Source organism: Grosmannia clavigera (assembly GCF_000143105.1).
Source record: "Grosmannia clavigera kw1407 unplaced genomic scaffold GCSC_113, whole genome shotgun sequence".
In the NCBI taxonomy this organism is placed as follows: domain Eukaryota; kingdom Fungi; phylum Ascomycota; class Sordariomycetes; order Ophiostomatales; family Ophiostomataceae; genus Leptographium; species Leptographium clavigerum.
The window spans coordinates 2,090,316-2,112,045 of NW_014040831.1; the positions used below are offsets into that span (position 1 = coordinate 2,090,316).

The 21,730-nt window shown below is 53.8% G+C and overlaps 11 protein-coding genes across 11 annotated transcripts; 5 read left to right on the top strand and 6 right to left on the bottom strand.

Moving 5' to 3' along the window:
- Window positions 1-3,387: 3,387 nt before the first annotated feature.
- Window positions 3,388-4,584, top strand: CMQ_3392 (mannitol-1-phosphate dehydrogenase; the record flags this gene model as incomplete). Its single annotated transcript, XM_014319330.1, has 1 exon — window positions 3,388-4,584. One exon carries the CDS (start codon window positions 3,388-3,390, stop codon window positions 4,582-4,584), a length of 1,197 nt encoding a protein of 398 aa, XP_014174805.1.
- A 2,452-nt stretch (window positions 4,585-7,036) lies between these two features.
- CMQ_3450 (uncharacterized protein) lies at window positions 7,037-7,501 on the bottom strand (the record flags this gene model as incomplete). The annotated part of the gene is made up of 1 exon (XM_014319388.1): window positions 7,037-7,501. One exon carries the CDS (start codon window positions 7,499-7,501, stop codon window positions 7,037-7,039), a length of 465 nt encoding a protein of 154 aa, XP_014174863.1.
- An 871-nt stretch (window positions 7,502-8,372) lies between these two features.
- Window positions 8,373-9,466, top strand: CMQ_3713 (NADH-cytochrome b5 reductase; the record flags this gene model as incomplete). Its single annotated transcript, XM_014319651.1, has 2 exons — window positions 8,373-8,816; window positions 8,906-9,466. The coding sequence occupies 2 exons, from the start codon at window positions 8,373-8,375 to the stop codon at window positions 9,464-9,466; spliced, it is 1,005 nt and encodes a 334-aa protein (XP_014175126.1).
- Window positions 9,467-10,445: 979 nt separating this feature from the next.
- On the bottom strand, window positions 10,446-12,205 carry CMQ_3444 (cell division protein kinase; the record flags this gene model as incomplete). The annotated part of the gene is made up of 4 exons (XM_014319382.1): window positions 10,446-10,478; window positions 10,545-11,525; window positions 11,896-11,997; window positions 12,173-12,205. The coding sequence occupies 4 exons, from the start codon at window positions 12,203-12,205 to the stop codon at window positions 10,446-10,448; spliced, it is 1,149 nt and encodes a 382-aa protein (XP_014174857.1).
- Window positions 12,206-12,407: 202 nt separating this feature from the next.
- CMQ_3283 (palmitoyl-protein thioesterase precursor) lies at window positions 12,408-13,474 on the top strand (the record flags this gene model as incomplete). Its single annotated transcript, XM_014319221.1, has 2 exons — window positions 12,408-12,543; window positions 12,612-13,474. The coding sequence occupies 2 exons, from the start codon at window positions 12,408-12,410 to the stop codon at window positions 13,472-13,474; spliced, it is 999 nt and encodes a 332-aa protein (XP_014174696.1).
- Window positions 13,475-13,931: 457 nt separating this feature from the next.
- CMQ_3335 (short chain dehydrogenase reductase) lies at window positions 13,932-15,030 on the bottom strand (the record flags this gene model as incomplete). The annotated part of the gene is made up of 3 exons (XM_014319273.1): window positions 13,932-14,562; window positions 14,623-14,791; window positions 15,009-15,030. 3 exons carry the CDS (start codon window positions 15,028-15,030, stop codon window positions 13,932-13,934), a joined length of 822 nt encoding a protein of 273 aa, XP_014174748.1.
- Window positions 15,031-16,438: 1,408 nt separating this feature from the next.
- On the bottom strand, window positions 16,439-17,381 carry CMQ_4197 (uncharacterized protein; the record flags this gene model as incomplete). Its single annotated transcript, XM_014320135.1, has 2 exons — window positions 16,439-16,504; window positions 16,563-17,381. 2 exons carry the CDS (start codon window positions 17,379-17,381, stop codon window positions 16,439-16,441), a joined length of 885 nt encoding a protein of 294 aa, XP_014175610.1.
- A 1,436-nt stretch (window positions 17,382-18,817) lies between these two features.
- On the bottom strand, window positions 18,818-19,120 carry CMQ_4063 (uncharacterized protein; the record flags this gene model as incomplete). Its single annotated transcript, XM_014320001.1, has 1 exon — window positions 18,818-19,120. The coding sequence occupies one exon, from the start codon at window positions 19,118-19,120 to the stop codon at window positions 18,818-18,820; it is 303 nt and encodes a 100-aa protein (XP_014175476.1).
- Window positions 19,121-19,709: 589 nt separating this feature from the next.
- CMQ_3390 (uncharacterized protein) lies at window positions 19,710-20,694 on the top strand (the record flags this gene model as incomplete). Its single annotated transcript, XM_014319328.1, has 2 exons — window positions 19,710-19,849; window positions 19,914-20,694. 2 exons carry the CDS (start codon window positions 19,710-19,712, stop codon window positions 20,692-20,694), a joined length of 921 nt encoding a protein of 306 aa, XP_014174803.1.
- Window positions 20,695-20,915: 221 nt separating this feature from the next.
- On the bottom strand, window positions 20,916-21,624 carry CMQ_3849 (uncharacterized protein; the record flags this gene model as incomplete). The annotated part of the gene is made up of 3 exons (XM_014319787.1): window positions 20,916-20,998; window positions 21,057-21,494; window positions 21,549-21,624. 3 exons carry the CDS (start codon window positions 21,622-21,624, stop codon window positions 20,916-20,918), a joined length of 597 nt encoding a protein of 198 aa, XP_014175262.1.
- On the top strand, window positions 21,424-21,678 carry CMQ_3336 (uncharacterized protein; the record flags this gene model as incomplete). Its single annotated transcript, XM_014319274.1, has 1 exon — window positions 21,424-21,678. The coding sequence occupies one exon, from the start codon at window positions 21,424-21,426 to the stop codon at window positions 21,676-21,678; it is 255 nt and encodes an 84-aa protein (XP_014174749.1).
- Window positions 21,679-21,730: the final 52 nt, after the last annotated feature.

Below are 21,730 nucleotides of genomic sequence, written 5' to 3' on the forward strand. Positions count from 1 at the left end.
AAGCTAAATAGGACCGGCTTGCTGCACATCACAAGAATTAGCGCCAAGTCTGTTGTCATCTTAACGAATCAAGCCGGCAACACGGACTACGACGTACGATAGCGGCGCTTTTGGACACGTACTTAGTAAAAACAATGAATCAGCGAGCATAGATGTGCTAAGACTAGTTTTAGTCCGGCATCGACCTCGGATGTTCTTTTTCCTTTCTCGCCGAGATACCGAAACAGCAATAAGAAAAGGAGAGTCAAGCCATGTTGTAGGGACGAGAATTTCAATTCAGAGAAGCACACATGACGCATTTCCCAACAGGCCAACTGGCTCATCGTGAGGCTTCTGCTGGTTTCAAAGTCATGGCTGTACTATGTAGCTGGGCAAAGGCGCCGATCCTTGTCGTCCTTGTGGTAAAAATGAGAACGACATGATAGTTTAGCGTAGACTACGCTTCTTAGCCTCCTCGTTTACAAGTGCGTACGCTGACAGGTCTGATATGTACCACCGTCTGCCCGCGTCCTATTGTAGACCTCCAAACTGAGAAGCTGCCCCATACGATGCACGACTACCTCGGATAGAGTTGGTCTCATGCCCGCCCGACAACCCCGGCTTTCCCCACAGATGACGCAGGAGAGGGGCATCTACTCGTGCAGTGCAGTAGTACGGAGTGCACTACGACGTACTGCTATCTACTCCGTACTCTTGCCTTGCCGGTACAGCTCAAAGTAAGGGTCTAAGAGCATCTAATGTGCTGGCGACTAAAGCTAGTATGTGACGAAATGCATGCAATGCGCAGGAGAGAAAAAAGAGACAAGCGTGTTGAGCCTCTGCGCCATGAAATACTCACAATGATGGGCTTTTTGAGACTAAGACGGCAGGAAGTGGGACTTACATTTCGCCCAAGTTGCTGCGAACTTGTCTCGACCCCTTCCAGTTCCTTGGTATTCTTTGCTCGTGAGCTTGTGGAAACAATGCTGTAGCCGAGTGTCATACTCATACGCTCGGGTGAGGCCGGCCCCACTACTAGTCAACAAGTCCCCTAGTAGCGATAAGCCGTAGGGAATAAAACGGCAAGTGTTTTACGTATTTTACATGCACAGTACATTTTGTACACAACATTCATCAGTTTATGCAGTCGTAGCCTTGAGCGGGGGCAGTGGTGGAGATGGCTAGTACGGAGTACGGAGTACGACGTACAGGTTGGAAGGCCTATCCCATGCATCAACACTTCTCGGATTCTCGTTGGCCGTGCCGGGTCTTCGGTTTGAGCACAGTGTCCGTACCCCCACGACTGCCTGCAGGACGAGTGTAGTAGTGGCATCGAGAAAACGGGATGAGTTGCATGGGAGCACCTCTCAGCTCGTGCTGAACATGTGAGGATGTCTGACCCATCAATCACAAATCTGACGTGAAGCTGCGATGCACAGCATGCGCAAGTCTTGCTCGTATCCCTGGAAGACAGGGTAGTTAAGATTGGTTACTCCTGACAGACACGTGATTCTGCCTGTTGTCCATCGTCCCTCGTCCAAATCAGCAGACGTTTGGGTTTATGGCTCAGGCTCTGCCGGGTTTCCCTCTCCAGCTGCTGCATCCTGGTCCACGGTGCGGTTTGGGAGCACGCAGCCTGAGGGCTTTACGGTTTGTCGTGATCCTGCCAGAAGCAGGCCAGAAAACAGCCCAGCCAAATTTTGTATTGCGGTTTAATATTGTAGGCAGCCCACACAGGCGAAATCAAGCAAGAATGAAGAGTCATATCGGGGGTGCAAACAGGTAAATAGGAGGCGGCGACGGTGCAACTTTCGATAATATCTCAGCGGGCAGTGCATGTGGCATGCACAGTCATCGTGAGCCCTATTTTCGGACATTGACCTCTGGCAGCAGATACGACAGATAAAGTAGTATTGTACGATGTAAGATATGCATCATATGTAGCAGCGCTGTGCATTGCAGCGGGCATTTCAGCGGACCTCTGCGCTGGCAGGAGACAGCCATTTAGGCAGCAATTCGCTGGCCCACAGGCGGTTTCTGTCGTCATCCTGCCGGAGGAGGCCTGTATGGGCAGGGTATACTATTCGTGCGGAATACGGTCTCTAATTTGCTTTTGTGAAGATAGCAATTGTATCTTACTCCGTACCTGGTAGCTTCGCCCTGATTGACCCCTACCAATCACAAATTTTGTTGGGGCATGCCCTGCATGTTGCAGTACGGAGTACGGCGTATGTATGTGCGAGGAAGTACTCCGTACGGCAGCAGCGAACGACCTGTCGCCCGCGTATCGTTGCTTCACCGCAATGCCAGCGTCACACAGTTTTTGTTGGCTACACACAGATTGGTCAAACCGAAGGAAGGCGCAGGGGGTAAAGGGCCGTAAAGGAGCCCATCGTGGGGTTTGGCGCTCTTACCGTGTAGAGGTGCCGAAAGGAGTAGGAAGGACCATGGACATGAAAAAACCGGAACCTGAAAGAAAGGTCTCTGCCGGACCAGTGGGAATGCAGCCCACTCACAGTATCAGCCCCACCGCTTGTTCCATATCTTCAGGTTTACAGCACTATGACGCAACTAGCCAGTAGAGATAGGGAGCAAAGCCAGCGGACAGGGCGGAACCAATCAGCGCTGTTCCGACAGCAGACCGCAGAGTGATGTTCCCCTCTTTAGGAGGGGTGGACCCTTCCGGAAGGCGTGGACCCACTCAGGCAAGAGGCGACAAGAGCGCATTTTGGGAAAACGCCAGTGCGAGTTCATTTTGCGTCCTCTGCACCGCCTCAGCACATGGCGCCGCACCGCGGTTCTGCGCTCGTATGTTACAGCCGCTAGGGGATAGTGAGACGAAGACCGGGCTTTTTAGGCCATTAGCGCCACAGTGTGCAGTGAGTTGTCCACTAACTGCCAAGGCGTGGCGACATTGCTAAGGGGCTCTAGTTGGGATCTGCTTTCGCACTGTATACAACACTTATTTAAAATGGCCCCACACAGTTGGCCGTCAGCCTGCACTAGCAGTGCAACTTACTCGCCTGGATAAGGCTACTTTGAGACGGCGTCTTTGTATGACGATGCCTCTCAGCACGAAACTCGTACCTGGCCCTGGACTGTAGTTTCCCTCCTTCATATCCTGGGCCAGCAAGCCCACTTTTCGTCTCTTTTCCCTTGTTTCTTCCTTGTGAGTATATAAGGGCGGTCTCTATCCGCTCCATCTCTCACTTCGCTCACGATCATAAACAACTTCTTTACAGAATCTTCACAATCGTACTCTACTTACACACAATCACATCTTTGCACTTGTCCCAACAGCCTACCGTATAACCTAAGATACATCCTACACTCACTCCGTTCTCTCTTACCAACAACTATTTTTCTCCAGACCACTCTTTTCGACTCACATCTCAGCCAATCGTCACGATGGCCTCAAATAGCTCAACAGGCTTGAAGAAGGCGGTGCATTTTGGTGCCGGCAACATCGGCCGTGGCTTTGTGGCTTGCTTTCTCCACAATTCTGGCTACGAGGTTATCTTCGCCGATGTGTCTGACAATATCGTCGACCAGCTGAACACCAGCAAGTCGTACAGGGTCATTGAGGTTGGTGTCGATGGCACGTCAGAGAACACAATCACAAACTATCGTGCCATCAACTCCAGAAGCCACGAGAACGACTTGATACAGGAAATTTCGACGGCCGACGTCGTCACTTGCTCTGTGGGTCCCAACATCCTGCGCTTTATCGCCCCGGTGATTGCCAAGGGTATCGACCAGCGGTCTGCAGACCTGCAACCCCTGGCTGTGATTGCCTGTGAGAACGCCATCGGTGCCACCGACACTCTGGCCGACTTTATCTGCGAATGCACCCCAGAAGACCGGCTGGCCGATCACAACACGCGCGCCCGGTACGCAAACTCGGCCATTGACCGGATTGTGCCAGCCCAGGACCCCAATGCCGGCTTGGACGTCACACTGGAGAAGTTCTACGAGTGGGTGGTCGACCGCACACCTTTTGCGGATGTGACGGCGCCCCCCATCAACGGCGTGCAGTGGGTCGACAACCTGGAGCCATACATCGAGCGTAAGCTCTACACGGTCAACACCGGCCACGCGACCGCGGCCTACCACGGCTACAACCTCAAGAAGCGGACCGTCTACGATGCCCTGCAGGACCGCCACATTCAGCACCACGTGCGCCGTGCGCTGCAGGAGACGGCCTACCTAATCACCACCAAGCACGCTATCGATGCCGAAGCACAGGACGCTTATGTCCGCAAGATCGTGGCTCGCATTAGCAACCCGCATCTGGAAGACGTCGTTGAGCGTGTTGGCCGCGCGCCCATGCGCAAGCTTTCGCGCAAAGAACGTTTCATCGGCCCGGCTGCCCAGCTGGCAGAGAACGGCCACAAATGCTCGTCGCTGCTGGAGGCGGCCGAGATGGCTTTCCGTTTCCAGAATGTCGAGGGCGATGAAGAATCGTTTGAGCTGGGCAAGATCATGGCCAGCGAACAGCCCGAGGACGTTGTCCGCAAGGTCTGTGGCCTGACCGACAGCGATAAACTGTTCCCTCGCGTCGTAGAGATCGTCGCCCGGGTTCAGGCCGATTCCCAGGATGACTGAGTCGCCCAACCTGATCGGTCTTCGACTTTCGATTCTCTTCAACCCCCTCCTGATCCCACTGTTTTTTTAGACTGCAATTTTTGGGGGTTCAACCGTGTCAGACAGACAGGATCTGCAGACAACGGGCGGCGTTATACATATACCACACCTATGCTGTCCTGTTTTTTTTTTTTTTTTTTTTTTTTTTTTTTAATCTTTCATACGAGCCTTCACTTGCCGTCGGCTAGCCAAGAAGAGCGTCGGACAAGGGAAGAAAGCTGTGTGCCAAATGCGGGCACCATCCCACAAAACGGGGACAGGAAAGCAAAAGCATACAGGGAACAATTTTATGGCGCTCTATTGTTGGGCATTATCAAGCCGGGGACCCTAGAATTCTAGCGATTGAATGAATGTACGGAAATGCTTTTTTAAATAAACTGCTGAATGTAAATTGGTATTCATTAAAATGCTTCTGTGGTCGGGACAATCGGTCCCAAGCTATGAACGTAGTGTTGTGTATTTCAAGCAGGCCGGTTCATCGGCCACACCGCCGGACAAGCTATATGGCATTAGCGGTGGTCGGCATTGACTTTCATTGCGAGAGACTGCTCGCTGGAGCCTGCCATAGATAGGACCAAGACACCCCATTCGTGGCATTTGTCGTCTGGTCAAGGGAGGAGAAGCCAGTTAGGGTGGCGTGACAAATTCAGCATCGCAGCCAAGAAACGCTCACAGACTGTTTCTTATCATATGCGTCACCTGCTGTCAATTGAACAAGGTCCAGTGGCCAAATGGCAAGGCGCTTGGCTACGAACCAAGAGATTGCAGGTTCGATCCCTGCCTGGATCGGAGCAAGATACGTGACTACGGTCCTTAGCCCGTATAGCTCAGTGGTAGAGCGCAGCACTCGTAATGCTGAGGTCCACGGTTCGATCCCGTGTGTGGGCAGTCTTGGCTTCAAGTAACGCTTGAATATATTCTTTTTGGCGCATCGATCAACATTTTGTCAAGTATGGCAGCCAGCCAGCATTGGCCGCTAGCATGGTAGGCGATGGGGTGCAAAACGGGGGCGTAGCTGCTACAGTCTCGGAGCACCTGATTTCACGATGGGCCTAGTTCAAGATCTGGGTTGTGCAAGTTGCAAAGTATATTGGCTATCTTGGGACAGGACGAACCGGTGGGGGCTTTGCATCCATCTCTGGTACTGCCCTACTATGTACGTCGTATGTACGTGTACGCTTACGACTACAATGTAAGGTGATTTTTTAGAGCCGGCGTTCGAGTATGGAGTATGAAGGACTGGAGGTCCACCTTTTATCCATGACAGTACGTAAGATATTTTACTAGAGGTATTATACACCGTAATATGGTCCTGCAAAGTCTCAAATAAAAGAGGTAGATACAGTTCAATTGGCAAACTGACAGAATCAATGGATGGCCATGTATGGGATTACATGTGGTTGCCCGATACCTTTGTCTAAGGACATACAGCTAGCAAACAGCCCGAACTTTGCAAGATATAACGGAACATATGGTGTATAGTGCAGCGAGAGATTTCCTAGATTCTAAAAATATCAGGTCTTGTTCATGCGTAACGTAAATGTACATCTGGAAGGGGAAAGTGGGATATCCAGGCGATACGCGACTGAAGACAGCCTTTGGCGATTCTGCTTTTGGCATTCTGTCGAGCATCATATCTGCATGTCCTTGGGCACATCGGCGAGGCGGTTTCGTTCGCGTTGAGCACGGTGTTCAGCAAGTAAGGTATCGCAGCCTTTGCGCCAGGAGCTGTACTGTGGGCTGTGCAGCGTTGAGGCAAGGTGTTTGCGCGGCGCTTCGTGGCGTCTCGTGGAGGGTAGCAGCAGCGACGGCGGCAGTGCTCTCAGAGCGGAAGTGGAGGCTAGGGCCGGGACCGAGGCCGAGGTGCTCTCAGAGGAGTGAGAGGGCCTGGCGACAGCACCGGGTATATCCCAGCCGGCGATACCGTCCCACTCAGGCACCGGGTTGAACGGCTGGAATGGCTTGAAGGAAGTGGTCGTCGTGGGACGACTCGTCTGGTTGTGTCGATGCTACTGGCGGCCTTGTCCTTGGCAGCGGCGCGGTTCCACAGCGTGGGCTGCAGCAGGTGTTGGCCGTCAGCCCCGTTGGCGAGCAGGACGGCAGCAGCATCGACGCGTCCGTAGCGGGCGGCTATATGGAGGGGAGTGCGGCCGAGGTTGTCGGGCAAGTCGAGAGCGACGCCACGGGCCAGCAGGGCGCGCACGGCGTCGGAAATGCCAGCCTGGGCGGCCATGTGCAGGGGTGTGCAGCCGTTGGCATCACGGGCGTCGAGCAGGGCGCGGGTCCTGGCATCGTCCTCAGTCCGGGGGTCGAGGTCGAGGTCGGTGGAGGACGTCCCATTTGCGATCGCCATCTCCTAGGTCCGTGTCCAGAACTCGTCGGCAATGAGGACGGCCAGATGCGGAGCGGCACCTCAAAGGGCCGCGTGCAGGGTGCAGCCGTCGGACCTCTTGGCGACGAAGCCGCTGTCGGTGAAGACGATGGGGGCGTAAGCACGCAGCAACGCCTGCACGGCTGCCTCGTTGCCGGCCAGGGCCATGTCGTGCAGGGCTACGCCCAGACGGTCGCGCGTGATGCCCCGGCAGCCACCACCGCCACCGTTCTTGTGCAAGACGCGCTCCAGGATCTGCCGGTCTCTCTCTTTCTGGTGCTTCCGGCCTTGGCTCTGCTGGCTCTGCTGGCCGTCCAGGTGCCGTGGCCGGGTCTCGCCGGCAGACAACGCGGCCCGGTCTTTCCGGACGGCCGTCTCGTAGCTGGGCGGTGGCGACGGGTGGCGATTGCGTGTTGATGACAGCACGGCGACAGGCGGAGACACAGTCACTGCAGACATAGCGCCAGCATTGTGCGAGCACTCGTAGGGTGATGGCAGTTCGGCCATGGCGGCAGCCTCGACCGTGTGTCTTGGGGATGCACGAAGCAGTTCAGACCAGGGCCGCCGTGTACAAATCAACAGACAATCCGCTTCTGAATCGTGCTATCATGACAGGCAGCAGACTAAATTCCGGTTTATCACCAGCCAAATGGTACCTTAAGGCTAAACGAGGCCGCCTTGTGCTAAACGGCTGACGGTTAGGCGTTTTGGCGAGAAGTGCGGTCACGTGTCTCGTCCTTTGTGAGGAGTCAGCATCATGTGTATGTACTCCGTATCGAGAAGAGTTGAGAGGTGCATGCTTGCTCGGCCATGTTGGTGTCGGGAGCTTCGGGGCCGTCACTATCCAGACGTTCCTGTAGAAATGGCCAATCACTCTCTTCCCCAGCCGGAGCTTGGGAAGGCGTGGCCTGATCGCCTGCCCCACTGGAGTGTTCAGCACTAGGGAATCCTACAGATCGGGCCCGAGAGCGGCGGCTTCGCCGAGACCGATCCAATCCTAGCAGTATGCCTTACACTATACTGCAGATGCCGGACTCTGCGCAAACGACCGTTCTGGCCGTTCTGGCCTGTTCAGGCCAGCGATCAGCGATGACGCACCCGAGACTAGCATTCCGGCTATATAAGCTGTCACGGTGCCGGGGACTTCCCCAATCGACCTTCCGGCACATGCAGCTCTCTCTGTCGAGACCAGCAAATCAAGACGCACGATCTTGACGACGGTCTTCGTCACTTGCATTGCTGTCCGGTGAATGTATCTCAGCTAGCATTGCGTCCTGTCTGCATTGAGATCTCTATTCGGCCTCCTGCCAAAGAGTTTTCATAAAGCAACTTTCCCCAGCCCCTCTCTCACTCTCTCTCTTCTCGTCCCTCCTTCACGATGCCGTCACCCTTCTTCGCTGCCAGTCGCTCCGACCTGCGACCGCTTCTCTCCCAGCCACAGCACCAGCAGCCGTTTGCACGCTTCCTTTCCGGCCGTTCGTCCCGGCCTCGCCCACGCATCGCCACCGCTGCCAGCCCGACCATGAACACGTCTCTGCTTCTGGCCTCCGTCGTCGTCGCTGCTGGCGCCTACTATGCGCTGCATGGCCGCGGCAGCCACTCCGCTCAGGCCGAGGCGCCCGGCGGAACGCCCACCTTCTCGCGCTTTGGCTTCCACACCCTCAAGCTGGCCAGCAGCCAGGACATCAACCACAATGTCAAGCGCTTGCGCTTCGACCTCGGCGACCCCAAAAAGCCCAACGGACTAGCTCTGACCTCATCCCTGCTCGCCATAACCTTCCCGGCTGGGCGTTGGCTGCCCGTCTTGCGGCCTTATACGCCTGTGGATATTGGCGAGTCGACCTCCCCCCTTCTTTTGTCTACCCAATGTCTACCTAATAGTTCTAACATCCTTCACCCCTTTTAGAACAGCTTGGCCATGTCGATCTGCTCGTCAAGCAGTATCCCGGCGGTAAGCAGTCGACACATCTGCACGGGCTCCAGGCCGGCGACAGCGTCACTTTCTTCCGCATCCCCGCCTATTCCTACAAGCCCAATGAGCATTCCCACGTCGGCGTCGTTGCCGGTGGCCAGGGCATCACTCCCTGCTACCAGCTCGTGCGCGGCATCCTGCTCAACCCCGAAGACCGCACGCGCGTCACGCTCGTTTGGGGCGTGAATGCGGACAGGGATGTCATGCTGGCCACTGAGCTGGCCGCCCTGCAGCGCGCCTATCCGGACCGTCTTACCACGCACATTGTCGCTAGCCACCCCTCCGCCGACTCACAGTACCCCAAAGGCTACGTAACGGGCGAGCTGCTAAAGAGCGTCGGAATCGTGCCGGACGCTGCGAGCGAGAAGCCTAGTGGCACGGCTACAGGCGTGAGCAAGGTTTTTATCAGTGGCCCGCCCGCTATGGAAAAGACATTTGGTGGTCGCAACGGCGCCTTTACGCAGCTAGGCTTTACCAAGCCTCAAGTTCACAACTTCTAAGTCTACATATTAAACCAAGGGTGGAGGATGTGTATATACAATGGCAGGGGTCTAGTGTAGTAGGAGAAGGGACTATAGAAAAACGACTTTCTATGGGTCAAAAGGCTTCTTGGAACCTCAAGCAACACCCCTTTGAAGTTCACATTATAAGCAGGGCCAAAGCTGCTTCCTTACTCACAGTATTTTTTTTTTTAAAAAAAGCATGCCGTTCCAAAAGGAAATTAATACGCCACCAACTGTATAGAAAATTGCCCGGGAACTCTCAGCTTGGGATCTAGACAACGCGTATGCGTTGTTTTCTCCTATGGGAACATGTCTAATATGCTCGCACTAAAAAAATGCTTTTAGGATTGCTCGAAGCTCTGGCGAGCTTTACTTGCAGACAAGAATGAAAGGTGTACTCTGTACGTAGGTTCTATACGAAGAGCTGCCCTTGGTGAAAATGCTCTTTTCCATAGTACAGTTTACTTTGCGAACTTGATCTCGTTGCTGTTTGCATATAAATAGGCGACACAAGCTTGACACTTGTCGTCGTCGGCAATATAATTGAACTCAAAAGACCACCTGCGCTTTTGGAAAACAATGGCAAGTCCACCACACTACTGTAATGCGGACAGACAGTCTTGTGATAGCAATTTATGTTTGCCGTTTTGGCCATCTTTGGATGAAAAGAGGGTGAGTCAAACCTACAGTCTCAAGACTACCGCTTCTTGTTTTGCAGGTTCAGCCAGATTGGCCGCAGCCGGTGGCTGCTGTTTCTGTTCCTGAGATGCTCTGTAAAGCGCCGACAGTATTGCTGATTGAATATGGTAAGAGCTCGCACAGTGGTAAAGTGACATCAGCATAAGTTTTTGAAGCAACTATACACATAGTGCTAACATATGCCGTTCGTTCAGATGTGACAACCATCGACACGTTCGTCTAAATTCTTATATTCTCTGCATGCACTCGAAATATCCAACGGACCTCCGCAAACAAATCAAGTAGCCAGTTTTAGAATATCAACGAGGGCCTGTGTGTCTGTCAGTACTGTCATCACGCAAAATCCCGTTCACTCTGCTTTGGGGGACCGACGCACCTGTTCAGCCGTCGCTCTCGTGCTGTCGTACTTGATGAGCCTTGCTACAAGCGCACGAATATGCGGGTTCACCTCGGGCAAAATGTCCTCCCACGACGGCGGCTCAAATACGCGGTACATTTCAAAAGGGGGTGTCTTAAACGAAGCAGCCTCTGGCCACGTCTCGGCTGTGGGTGTTCCGATGGTCTTGAAGATGCTGAGAATGAGGCCCAGCTGGCTGCCGTCCTCATGGGCCGGTCGCGACGTGAAGAGGGTAGATGGCGGACGGCGAGCGCTCTCTGCCAACATTGCACCGGCCGCCCACATGTCGACGGACGGGCCATATGCCTGATTTCCAAACAGCGCCTCAGGCGCCCGATACGGGCCGGTGCCAATGTCGAGAACCTTGCCATCGGCCGGCTCGACTGCCTGGGACAGCGCCGGATGCCAAGCGGTGCCAAAGTCTGACAGCAGGACGGGCCCGTCTGGCGATGCCATCATAAAGGCCGACGGCTTCACGTCGCGATGGATAATGCCCAGGCCATGAATGTGGGCCAGGGCGCCGAAGATGTCGACAAAGTAGCTGCACAGCCGTTGCAGAGACAGCAGCTCGTCCGTCCGAGCGAGAACAGCGTCGAGGCTCAGTGGCATGTAGGGAAAGACGAGCACGAAGCGCTGCTCCTGGTCGTGGAACGTCTCGAGAAGCGGGATGCACTGCCGGCAAACGAGGCCAAGGATCTTGGCCTCCCGCACATGGTCGTGCGGCTGCATGTCTCTAGTCTCGGTGATCACCTTGAGCGCCCGGGTGCCGCTGCGAAACACATCGGCCGTGACGCCACTCGAGATGTAGCAGCACTGCGTGTAAGACCCGATCTGCAGATCATTTTCGTCGTCGTGGTTCATAGTGTCCCCCAGGTTCGCCTCCATTATAGCGCCATGCACGTTCTTTCCTGCTGCTGCCGGCGGCTCCGAGAGAAGCTCGCAGGCGGTTTCATAGTCTTCCTTCGCACGAGTCAGTCGAGAGAGATCGGGAGAGCAGATGACACTCAGATGTCTCACTTTGGACGAGGATGAAATGTATGCGTCATTCTCGAGCATAAATGCACTTGCAGTCAAAGTTGTGTGCTGTCCTGCTGCCTCGCTGTGCACACATCAAAGACATTAGCAATCTGTTTCCACCCGCTGGTTCGGACGCCTCGACGAGATGGCGGAGGGGTGTCTGGGTTGTTTCACATTTTTTGGACATTGTTGTAACGGTCTGTGGCTGCCAGCCTACTTCTCCAGTCATCTGGCGAAGCCATAGATATCGAAGGACGGGTCCACACTAAAGCTTATGTGCAATGATCTATTCTGTTCTGTTCGCCAAATTTACATCGGGACCATCCTTCTCTGGGCAGTAGTAGTGCGAGCCCGGAGCAGTGGGAGTTAATGCAGGCTCCTTCTCGGTGTCTTCAACGTGAACCGCACTCCTATTCTGAATTAAAAATTATTAGTATAGCTAGTGTCGATAATGCGAGTTTAAACAGGCACGGAGATTGGCAAATGCCCTCGGGAACTTTGTTGCAGAGGTCTCTCCACACTAACCGCATATTTCAAGACATGTTTATGAGCTCCGGGCGAAGTGCAGGGTCATGGGGCATATAGCTTACCGAGATCGATTGAGTCTGGCATTTGCTCTTCATGTCATGATTGTGGAGACTACTGGATATACGGAGTACAATAATCAATAGCTCCGTAGTCGGATATAAGCTTCTCCATGCCCGAAACAGGGAGCTTGGGCCACCCCAAAGCGCTAGCCCCCGCTAAAGCAACCACTAACGCCACCAGCTTCCAGAGGCTCCGGTTCACCTGTCCAACTTCAATTCCATCAGCACATTTGTAAATATGGCCTTGCTGCGTCAAATCAAGCTTCTTTTGACCTTTGGGTCGCTGGCCCTGGCTTCGGCTGTAACACGGACATCCGGAAACGATGACGACGATGACGACGACGACACGCCTCTGCCGCTCGTCATCTGGCATGGTAACACATCTTTGGTCTGGTTCCTTGATGGCTCTCTCGCTGACGCGTCTGCTCCCATCTCCCTGCAGGTCTTGGCGACAACTATGCGGCCGAAGGCCTCCGAAAGGTGGGCGAGCTGGCTGACGAGATCAACCCGGGCACGCTCGTCTACTTTGTGCAGCTGGACGCCAGCGCGAGTGGCGACCGGTCGGCGACCTTTCTCGGCAACGTGACGGAGCAGGTGGCCAAAGTCTGCGACGACATTGCAGCAGATCCGATCCTGTCGACGGCACCGGCTATTGATGCGCTCGGCTTCAGCCAGGGCGGCCAGTTTCTGCGAGCTTACGTCGAGCGGTGCAATCGGCCACCGGTGCGGTCTCTCGTGACCTTTGGCTCGCAGCACAACGGCATCACCGAGTTTGTCGACTGCGGCGCCACCGACTTTGTCTGTCGAGGTGCTATGGCTCTGCTGCGCGGTAACACTTGGTCTGGCTTCGTGCAGAGCCGCCTGGTGCCGGCGCAGTACTTCCGCGACCCGTCCACCCCCGAGCGCTACGTCCAGTACCTCGAGCACTCCAACCTGCTCGCTGACATCAACAACGAACGCGATGTCAAGAACACTACCTATCGCGACAACATGGCCCAACTGGCCAGCTTCGCCATGTACATGTTCGCCGAGGATGCCACCGTCATCCCCAAGGAGTCTGCTTGGTTTGCCGAGATCAACGGGACCGAGAACGTGCCTCTGCGCGCCCGCCCGCTCTACACGGAGGATTGGCTCGGCCTGCGCGCCCTCGACGACCAGGGCCGCCTGCACTTCCGCACCGTTCCTGGTGAGCACATGCAGATTCGCGACAAGGACCTCGTCGCCGTCTTCTCTGACTTCTTCGGTCCCTTCAAGAAGACCATCACGCCGTCTCAGCAGCTGCAAGATATGCCGGGCGAGCTGTAAGGTTACCGTGTCGATCTATTCGTCATTGCGCCTATCGTCTATTTCGTTATATTGGGTCTGTTTGAGCATGGCTATTGTGGGAGTTTTGGGTGTAAGACAGGTCTTGCCTTACCTCTACATAGGGATGTCTCAAATTGCAGGACAAATTTCTATCCTTCATCTTGACACCGATGAAAAATGTCTGTCCCCTACATGTTAATTGTCGAATACGACCATTCCGGGCCTCAATACACATCCTTCTTGTGCAGTTGAGATCAACGGTACATATGCCCGGGGACTCGCTTGATTAATATGAAAGTACAGATATACAGATACTAGCTCGTGTCGTTTCCGCAGACAAGCTCGGACAACTGAAAGGAACGGCAAAAACAACTGGCGCTTCGTTAGACAAGATGTACATAAGGAACAAGGATGAAAGTCAAGTGTGCCTGCCTCTCCACAGGCGGACAGATCTTGCCTATGCTTTCTTCAGCTTCTGGTCTACAATCTCTTTGAGCTTCCACAGGCGAAACAGCCTCCAACACGACGCATCGACCACCCATTCGCCCAGGACGGTGCCAAGCCATGCAACAGTGGCCATGCCACCACACCAGAACCAATCGGGCCGGCCGAACCAGCTGCGCAGGAACAGCGGTGCTTCTGGCCGCAGGGCAGCAGCTACCAGGTGGCGCGCAAACTCGGATGTTTCCATGGTCTTGTTCGTCTGGCTGAAGGTCTGCCGCTGCTCGAAGACGTCGGCGATGGGCAGGTAGAGGCTGTCGGCTGGCAGTGAGCGCGGCTTGCTGGCAATGTTGGAGCGCACCGTGCCGATCATGCCGACGGTCACGCGGACGCCAAAGGGCCGCAGTTCTAGCCGCAGCGTGCGTGAGTACGCGATGACGGCGCCCTTGGAGGCCGAGTAGGCCGAGGCGAAAGCATACGGCGCAATGGATGCGATCGACGCGATATTGATGATCAGGCCGCGCGCCTCGATCAGCAGCTGCACAAAGGCCTGGCACATGGCCATGACGCTAAACACATTCGTCTCAAACGTGGCCCGGACCTCATCCATGTCTAGGTCTGTGGCAGCTTCGACGTGTGTGCGGCCTCTATATAGTCAGTCAGCAAGCATTTGGATGAGATCATCGAGAAAGAGACCGGCAACACACGCGTTGTTGACCAGGATATCCAGCCGGCCGGAGGTGATCTTGGACACCTCTTCTCGACACCTAACGATAGACTCTTTGTTCGTCACATCGAGTTCCACGGTGGCAATGCCCTTGGCCGCCAAGCCTTCCAGCACTTCCAGTCTGCGGGCGGAGGCAATGACAAAGAGGCCTGATAATGATACACGTTAGCTTCCAACAAATACGGCACCATCTGGAATACAGACTGCGATATTGGAATCACGCGGTTAACCTTTTGCATGGAACTCCTCGGCCACCGCATGGCCAATACCCCCAGGTGTGCATCTGCCCCCAGATTAGCATCACATGCATTCGCCCCAGAGGCTGCTTTCTTCGTGTTTACCCAGTGATCAGGGCGGTCTTTTGACCCGGACGAGGTGAAGCAGCCATGGTCGCTAATGTACTTCTAGTGTGGACCGGGACAGGAAGGCGTTTGTTTTGTATTGGAAATTCTGCGACGAAGCTCAATTTTGGGGGGTCCAAGTTCTTGAGATACGTATTTGTTTGGACATGCACGTGCCTCCAAGTCTGTTGTCGCCGAGGCAGATGATCCAATCAGAGCCCTTAATTAATGTAGTGTATCTGCGCTATTCCCCTTGCAGTTGCATTTGCACTATCAATGCTAGTACTTCCTGCGCGGAAAGACGCAAGTCATGCCCCCCCAGTTCACTTGGGGATAAGTGCGTCGTCATGGTGTGTCTGCACAGCCATAAACTGCGGATCCTGCATGGTAGAGCCAAGCCATGCCAAGATGCAGTTCCGCTTGCCGCGTATATGAGGTCTCGGTCTTAGGTACACGGCTAGCACTAAACTGGTTTTTTTTTGTTTTAAAGACTCACTGTACTCATGATAAAGAGTTAGAAAATGGCTTATTTGCACGCTTTCGAAAGCAGTACTGCACTGTGTTTCACATTCTGTAGCCTTCATACAAACGATTTGAACATCCAGCCTTGCTGCCGTCCTGATTAGCAACCGTTCTGGTCGATTCGTGCCAGGAGACCTATCCTATAGCTCCGCTTCGAAGTATACCTAGTAATAACGAATCACCGTTTATAGGAGCCCCATCGCGTATGACATATATCCTGCCGTGAAAACAATCATATTTTGGCACATAAGTCCTATCTAACATAATGCTACTTGCAAAAGACCTTGTGTCGCTACCATACAATGCTTGTCTCATGACCGCGCCATTTCAAATAATAAGAACCAGGTCAAGCTAAAGCTTTTTATAAGGAAGCGGCCATGATGAATCCACAAACAACATTACGTTGGCATTGATCTATCTACAATCGCTCATCAACAAGCTGTGAATCGAGGCAGGTAATCCCAGATGGGTTGTGGCATGGTCCACATTCAGCAACTGTGTACGAAGCATGCCAGGCCACCGAGATGTCAAATTTGGTCAGTGAAACGGGGCAAGCAGTTTTATCTGAAATCGCTGACAAGACTGGTAGCAAAAGTATTCTCGTTTGCAAGGAGCGGCAGCTGTGAGCATAGAGTAAGAGTAGACGTATGTAGCCTGCCTCGAAGTGCTTCATTGATTTATCTAAACGCCAGGTCTGAGAGACTCGTGTGCTAGAGATATTGTCGCCACCCTCCCCCACAAATGCATCGTTTTAAGAGCAGTGGACAACATACACACTGGCTCAAAACCATAGATGAAAAACAGGGAGAAACTCTCAATTCCCGAAACTCCTTTTTTTCTCCTCCTTAAGTGCCTTGATTTTCTCAATGTCGGCAATTTCCTCTCTGGTGAGTGTGGCACCGACTCCATTCTGCTTGACTAGTCTCGTGATATTCAGGCCTCCTTCACGAGAATGGGAAGGAAGCCGGGCTTGCCCTTGCATGAGAAATTGTCGAAGGGCTGGAACCGAAGTTTGTCCGCGAGCTGCTTGGCTCTTCGCTGACCAGTTCGTACGGACCGCTGATGCAGCGAACGACATGAGCCAAAGGGCCCAATGAATAGCCGTGTCTACTTTCTCCGATCCAGGCGCGCTTCGGAACTCGATCGTTCCGCAGGAACTACTGTCGTCGGTGATGTTGCTGAAGTTGAATTCCCACCAGCGGTTCGGAAAATAATGGGCAAAGGCCCCCGGACTCACCACCTGGTCAATATGAGAGAACAGAGGACCGTAGTCCCCTGTGCTGCACGCCGTTGCGTGCAGCCCCCGAACGTTGTGCGGGGAATCTCTGTGACAAAAGTTCGGCACCGCGTACCGGTTCTGTTTCCTCTCTGGTGGCAGCATGTCCACCACGCCGACATTGAAATAAGCAATAGTTTTCACAATGGACTTGAGCTCGTCTAGGGTCCACCTGCGACCAGGAGTCGTATCCGGAGATATGTGCACGTGTGTGCCACAGCACGCGCCGACCTTTATCTCAAATTTGCTACTTATAATCTCGTAGAGATGGCAAAGGTCATATCGCCAATCCTTTTTGGGAAAGAGGATTGGCGATATCGATTCGACTCCCACTTTGAGCATCCCGTCAGTTAATGTCCACAAGCTCGGTTTTATGGAGAACACACAGTAGCCGTCGCCTTCACCACTACGCAGCGAACCATCTCCCTCGATGAGCCATTTTTGGAATCCTCTTTCCTCTTCGTCTCCTTCAGGGACAGCAGCATCGATACTCTCACTAAGCAGAATTTCGTGCAACACTTCATGCGTCTTAGCTCGATGATAATTATCTGAGCGTCCGTCCCTCGGGCTCCATTTGACGGCAGTGAGCCACTTGTTCATACTGGGGGTGAGCTTTGGTCTTAGATAGAGTTCGAGCTCTATTCCGAAACAAAAAGACTGCAGTGGTTGAGACGCCATCTTCTTTCTTTTTGAAATAGTTATAGTCAAAAAGGACGTGCAAAAGAGTATTGGGAGGTGGGATGGTGAAAGCTGTAAGAAAAAGAGGAGGAGAAGAAACTTGCAAGCCGTAACAGCGTCAACCTTGATCAGAGTTTATATAGGGGTCGGGCAAGGAAGGAAGTAGGAGGCCAGGAAGGGATGATGAAGGCCACGTAATTCAAACTCTGGAACAGCTTGGTGACGAGGTTCAGTGCATGAGTTGGCATTGTGACACTAGTTCCTCACAATAATAACGTTAACAACAACATTCAAAGCCGGCAGGAAGGTTGCTTGCATAGAATGTATGTGACGAGGCGCCTGTCAACGCCTGTTCGTTCGGAGCGTTTAATGAGAGCTTTAAGACAGGTCTTCTAGCATGCATCTAGATCTATTGTTACGTTGGTTTAGGACCATGTCCACTTGATTACACGGATCTAACAATCAAAACAGCAGCAAGGCTAAATGATCGAGACGTTTGCATTCAGACTGTAAATTGTGGAACACATTGCAACACTGCTCTCAGAAGAGTTGCAAATAAGAGTATCAAATCTCCATTGTTACGAGTAAAGGGCTCTAATAATACAGAAAATAACATACTGCTAGCCATGTTTCCAACAACAATACTTCACTTATTACGCGGCTAAAAGTGAACAGCTCGGAGTACTCTATACTCTCGGCACTTTGGCACATGGCCTCGGTGACGTATTGGAAACGCCCAAAGCGTTGTCGCTGGCTTGTGTAGAAGTGGCCGAAACAGGCTCGATAGCAGATATATTCGTAATTAAAATGCCGGTTGTACAAACCGCAACATAGAGAAGTTGCCCACGTATGGATTGTCTTTGTCGTATCGAAATGCACAATATATCTGTTCCATAAAACGTTTAATTTCACGTTGCATGACAGACTCCTATCAAGATATCACGCATGAAGGGTAGATCAATTTTCCTCTAGGTGAGCTTCTCTACACCGCAACAAAATAACGTGCAGACTGGTATCGGCCTTACAGAAAAGATCGATCTTCCGTGCCCTGAGCCTGGAAACCCCCTCTTTGTGCTCCTCATGTGAGATAGAACAACAGTATAAGCTCTCACGTCTCCCATCAAGAGTCATGGGGGACTTTTTTAGTGAATTCCGCTCAAGTCGCCGGTTTGTCATCATCTTGAGAGTTTTGTCCTTTAAAATTAGCTTGAGAAATTCAACGACAAAAAAATACCTTTGGCTTACTTTATCCTTGCTCCACTATCGCCAGTTACTGTCTGACGACAATACCTAAGCTTCCTTTTTCAAATTGCGTAGGAGTTTTGTCGGCGTGTGCAGAGTACGTTTCTTGCCATCGATCATGACCAGAAATTCCGGTCCGAATGCTGCAGCTTCATACAGTGGCCTATAATATGGAACGAGACAGAGGTGCCTTCGTTTTCACCGAACGGTATAGTTTCCGACTGGAACGTCTCGGGAAGGTAGTCAAGGCACAGCAATTTCTGGACATCTTCGGCCGATTCGAACAGAAGCTTTGGCCCGATGCGGATTGGATCTAGGACCTTGGGCGGTCTGTAGCCATTGCTGTAGGCAATTTGAGCTGCCTCAAATCGCTCGCTCCAGGTCCAGGTTCGTTTATATGTTCCGTCTCTCCCTGCCATAGCTAAGGACGTATGTGTGCGCGTGTAATCAAAGCAGAGTGGATGATTTTGTGGTAGTGGTGGAGGAACAGAAAAGTGATGGAAAAAATATGATTTTAGGAACAAAGAAGGAAGAAGAGAAGTAATGTGGTAATGTCTTACGAAGAGGAATATTTATCTTACTCCGTGCAGAATACAAAGGTCAGGTATAGTTAGTCACATACTCCAACCAGTTGTTAGACACGTGAATTCACTGAAAAACAGACTGTGATTGGCGGAAGGGAAATCAAGTAGGTCACACAAATACGGAGGGTGGCGGGCTAGAACTTATAGGCATGCAAAAATTAAAGCCACACTCAGCCACACATTTCAAAATCCCGCTAGTCCACTTTGGAACAACTACGTCTCCGTGTCATTTTCAGTTCTCCTCGATCGATGCGCCGCGACGACATTGCGGCATAGCCATGATCCAGACGGAGCCGCAGCGCACACTCACGTCTGCCGGAAACGCGTGAAGCCCAGATTGCGGAAGTTTGGTAGTCCGCAGGACTGTTTGTGTTCCGTTCTTCCATCGTCGTCTCAGCTACCCCTCGACACGTCTGCTCTCGCCATGACGCGACAGTTCTCGGCCACGGGCGCAGCTCTGGTGGCGCTGCTGGCGCTCCCTGGCATCGCGGCGGCGACGGAGCTCAACCTGCCGTCGTATCTGTACGGCGACCCGATCAAGGTGGAGTGCATGAACCGGAGCTCGTGCGTGTTTTCCGTGCTGCCCCCCCTCGCGAGGACGGTCTTCTAACGTCGGCCACGCGGACAGAGAGACGGGCGAGCACATCCAGCTGGACAACGATGAGATGGAGTGGATTCCGTTCCCAGTCTGCAGCGAGACGCAGAAGCCGCTCGAGTTCCGGTACGGGGTGGAGGCCGAGCAGAACTGCACGATCGCCATGATCTCGGATCCGTTTTTCCATCTGCTCGAGTTTTACGTGCACTCGGACGCGCCGCTGGCATGCCGGCTGGCGACACGGCCGGCGCCACACATCGAGACCGTGGGCGAGCGGCCGTACGCGGCCGAGTACGTGCCGCTGGTGTTTGCGCTGGCCGGCACGCTGCAGCTCAGCCACCTGCACATGGCCACACACCTCAACGTGCTGCTGCACAGCCTGCCGAAGCACCACATCCACCCGCACGACAGCGGCGTGCTCGACTCGGGCGTGGCCTACAGCACCAGTCCGCTCGGCCACACCAGCGACGGCGGCGGCGACACCCACCACACCGGCACTGCTCTGCGACGCCTCGTCATCGGCGACCCTCTGCCGCTCAGCCTCTCCGTCCGCTGGTTTCCCACGCCAGCTCTGCCCAAGACCGAGGGCCGGGTCGAATGGGCCGGCATGGGCAATCACGTCAGCGCCAGCACCGTCTTTTACGGCCTCGTCTCCTTTCTTGCCGGCTCCATCGTCTCGGCCGTCTACTTCTTCGGCACTGTCCTGCCCCGTCGCCTCAAGGCTCGCAGTCTTGGCGGCGCCACGCCCCTCGGCTACGGCGTCAACGGCGTGGGCAACGGCTGGGGCATCGCGCCGAAGCGGGCTATCGACTAGAGACGTGCACAGCGAGCAACTATCCTGAGCTCATACCCCGCCGGGACGGTATAGAAGGGGAGGGAGTAATCAAGAGCATAGGGGCTCTTTGGGCGTTTGTTTGAGACCAAGTGTATTCTCGGATGTCTATTCTATCTTGGGAGACCTGTACATTAGGATTTGTCTTGCGCTATGATATCATGTCGTGCTACGTGGCTCAGGCCATGCCTATATGTCCGTGATCATCGCGTCTTTTTGTCCGTGTTGACGGCGAGCGAGAAACGGGCCAGCAGACGGGAGTACATGTCGAGAAAGAGGAGAGAGGCTGCTTAGTCAGTATTAAGTAAGCAGTCAGCAGTGACGGGTGAGAGAGGATAACGCACGCATGGCCAGCCACGGGCCCATCAGCTGAAAGCGGAAGGTGTTCTTCTGGGCAGAAGAATAGATGGAGGGGTCCCAATAGCTGATGTTGTGGATGCAGACAGCGGTCGTCAGGGCAGTCTCGAGTGCGTAGACGAGTAGCAGCAGCTCGAGCGGGCCAGTGGTGCCGCCAAGAGGAGCCCGGTTGCGGCCGCGGACAAAGCCCAGACGGTAGACGGCGTATAGGACGGTGGGCAGGGTGAAGACCAACTCGATCCAGAAGAAGAGCGGGACCCAGCTGCCGCCGCCGTTGGAGAGCAGCGGATGTGTTGCCGGGGTCCACTGGACGACCGGGTCGTTGTGTGTGGCAATGTACCACTGGCGGAAGCGATGCAGGGCATGCAAGGGGGCTCCGGGGTTGGCACACAGCCAGGCCGGATACTTGTCGACGATGTCGACGCCTGGGAGGTTAGCTGGAGGGATAGGGGGAGAAGACGGGAGAGGAGCAGACGCACACAAGATGACAGGGATCTGGATGCAGAACCAGACGAGCCAGACGGTGTCGCGCCAGGTTCTGGGAGAGGTGGCCATGGTGTCGATTGGTTGTCGCGAGGCGAGATGGATGGTGGGAGTTGGGTTGGCTGAGGCTAAAGGCTAAATAAATGGGGAAGAAGAGGTGGAGAAAGGCTACAAATGA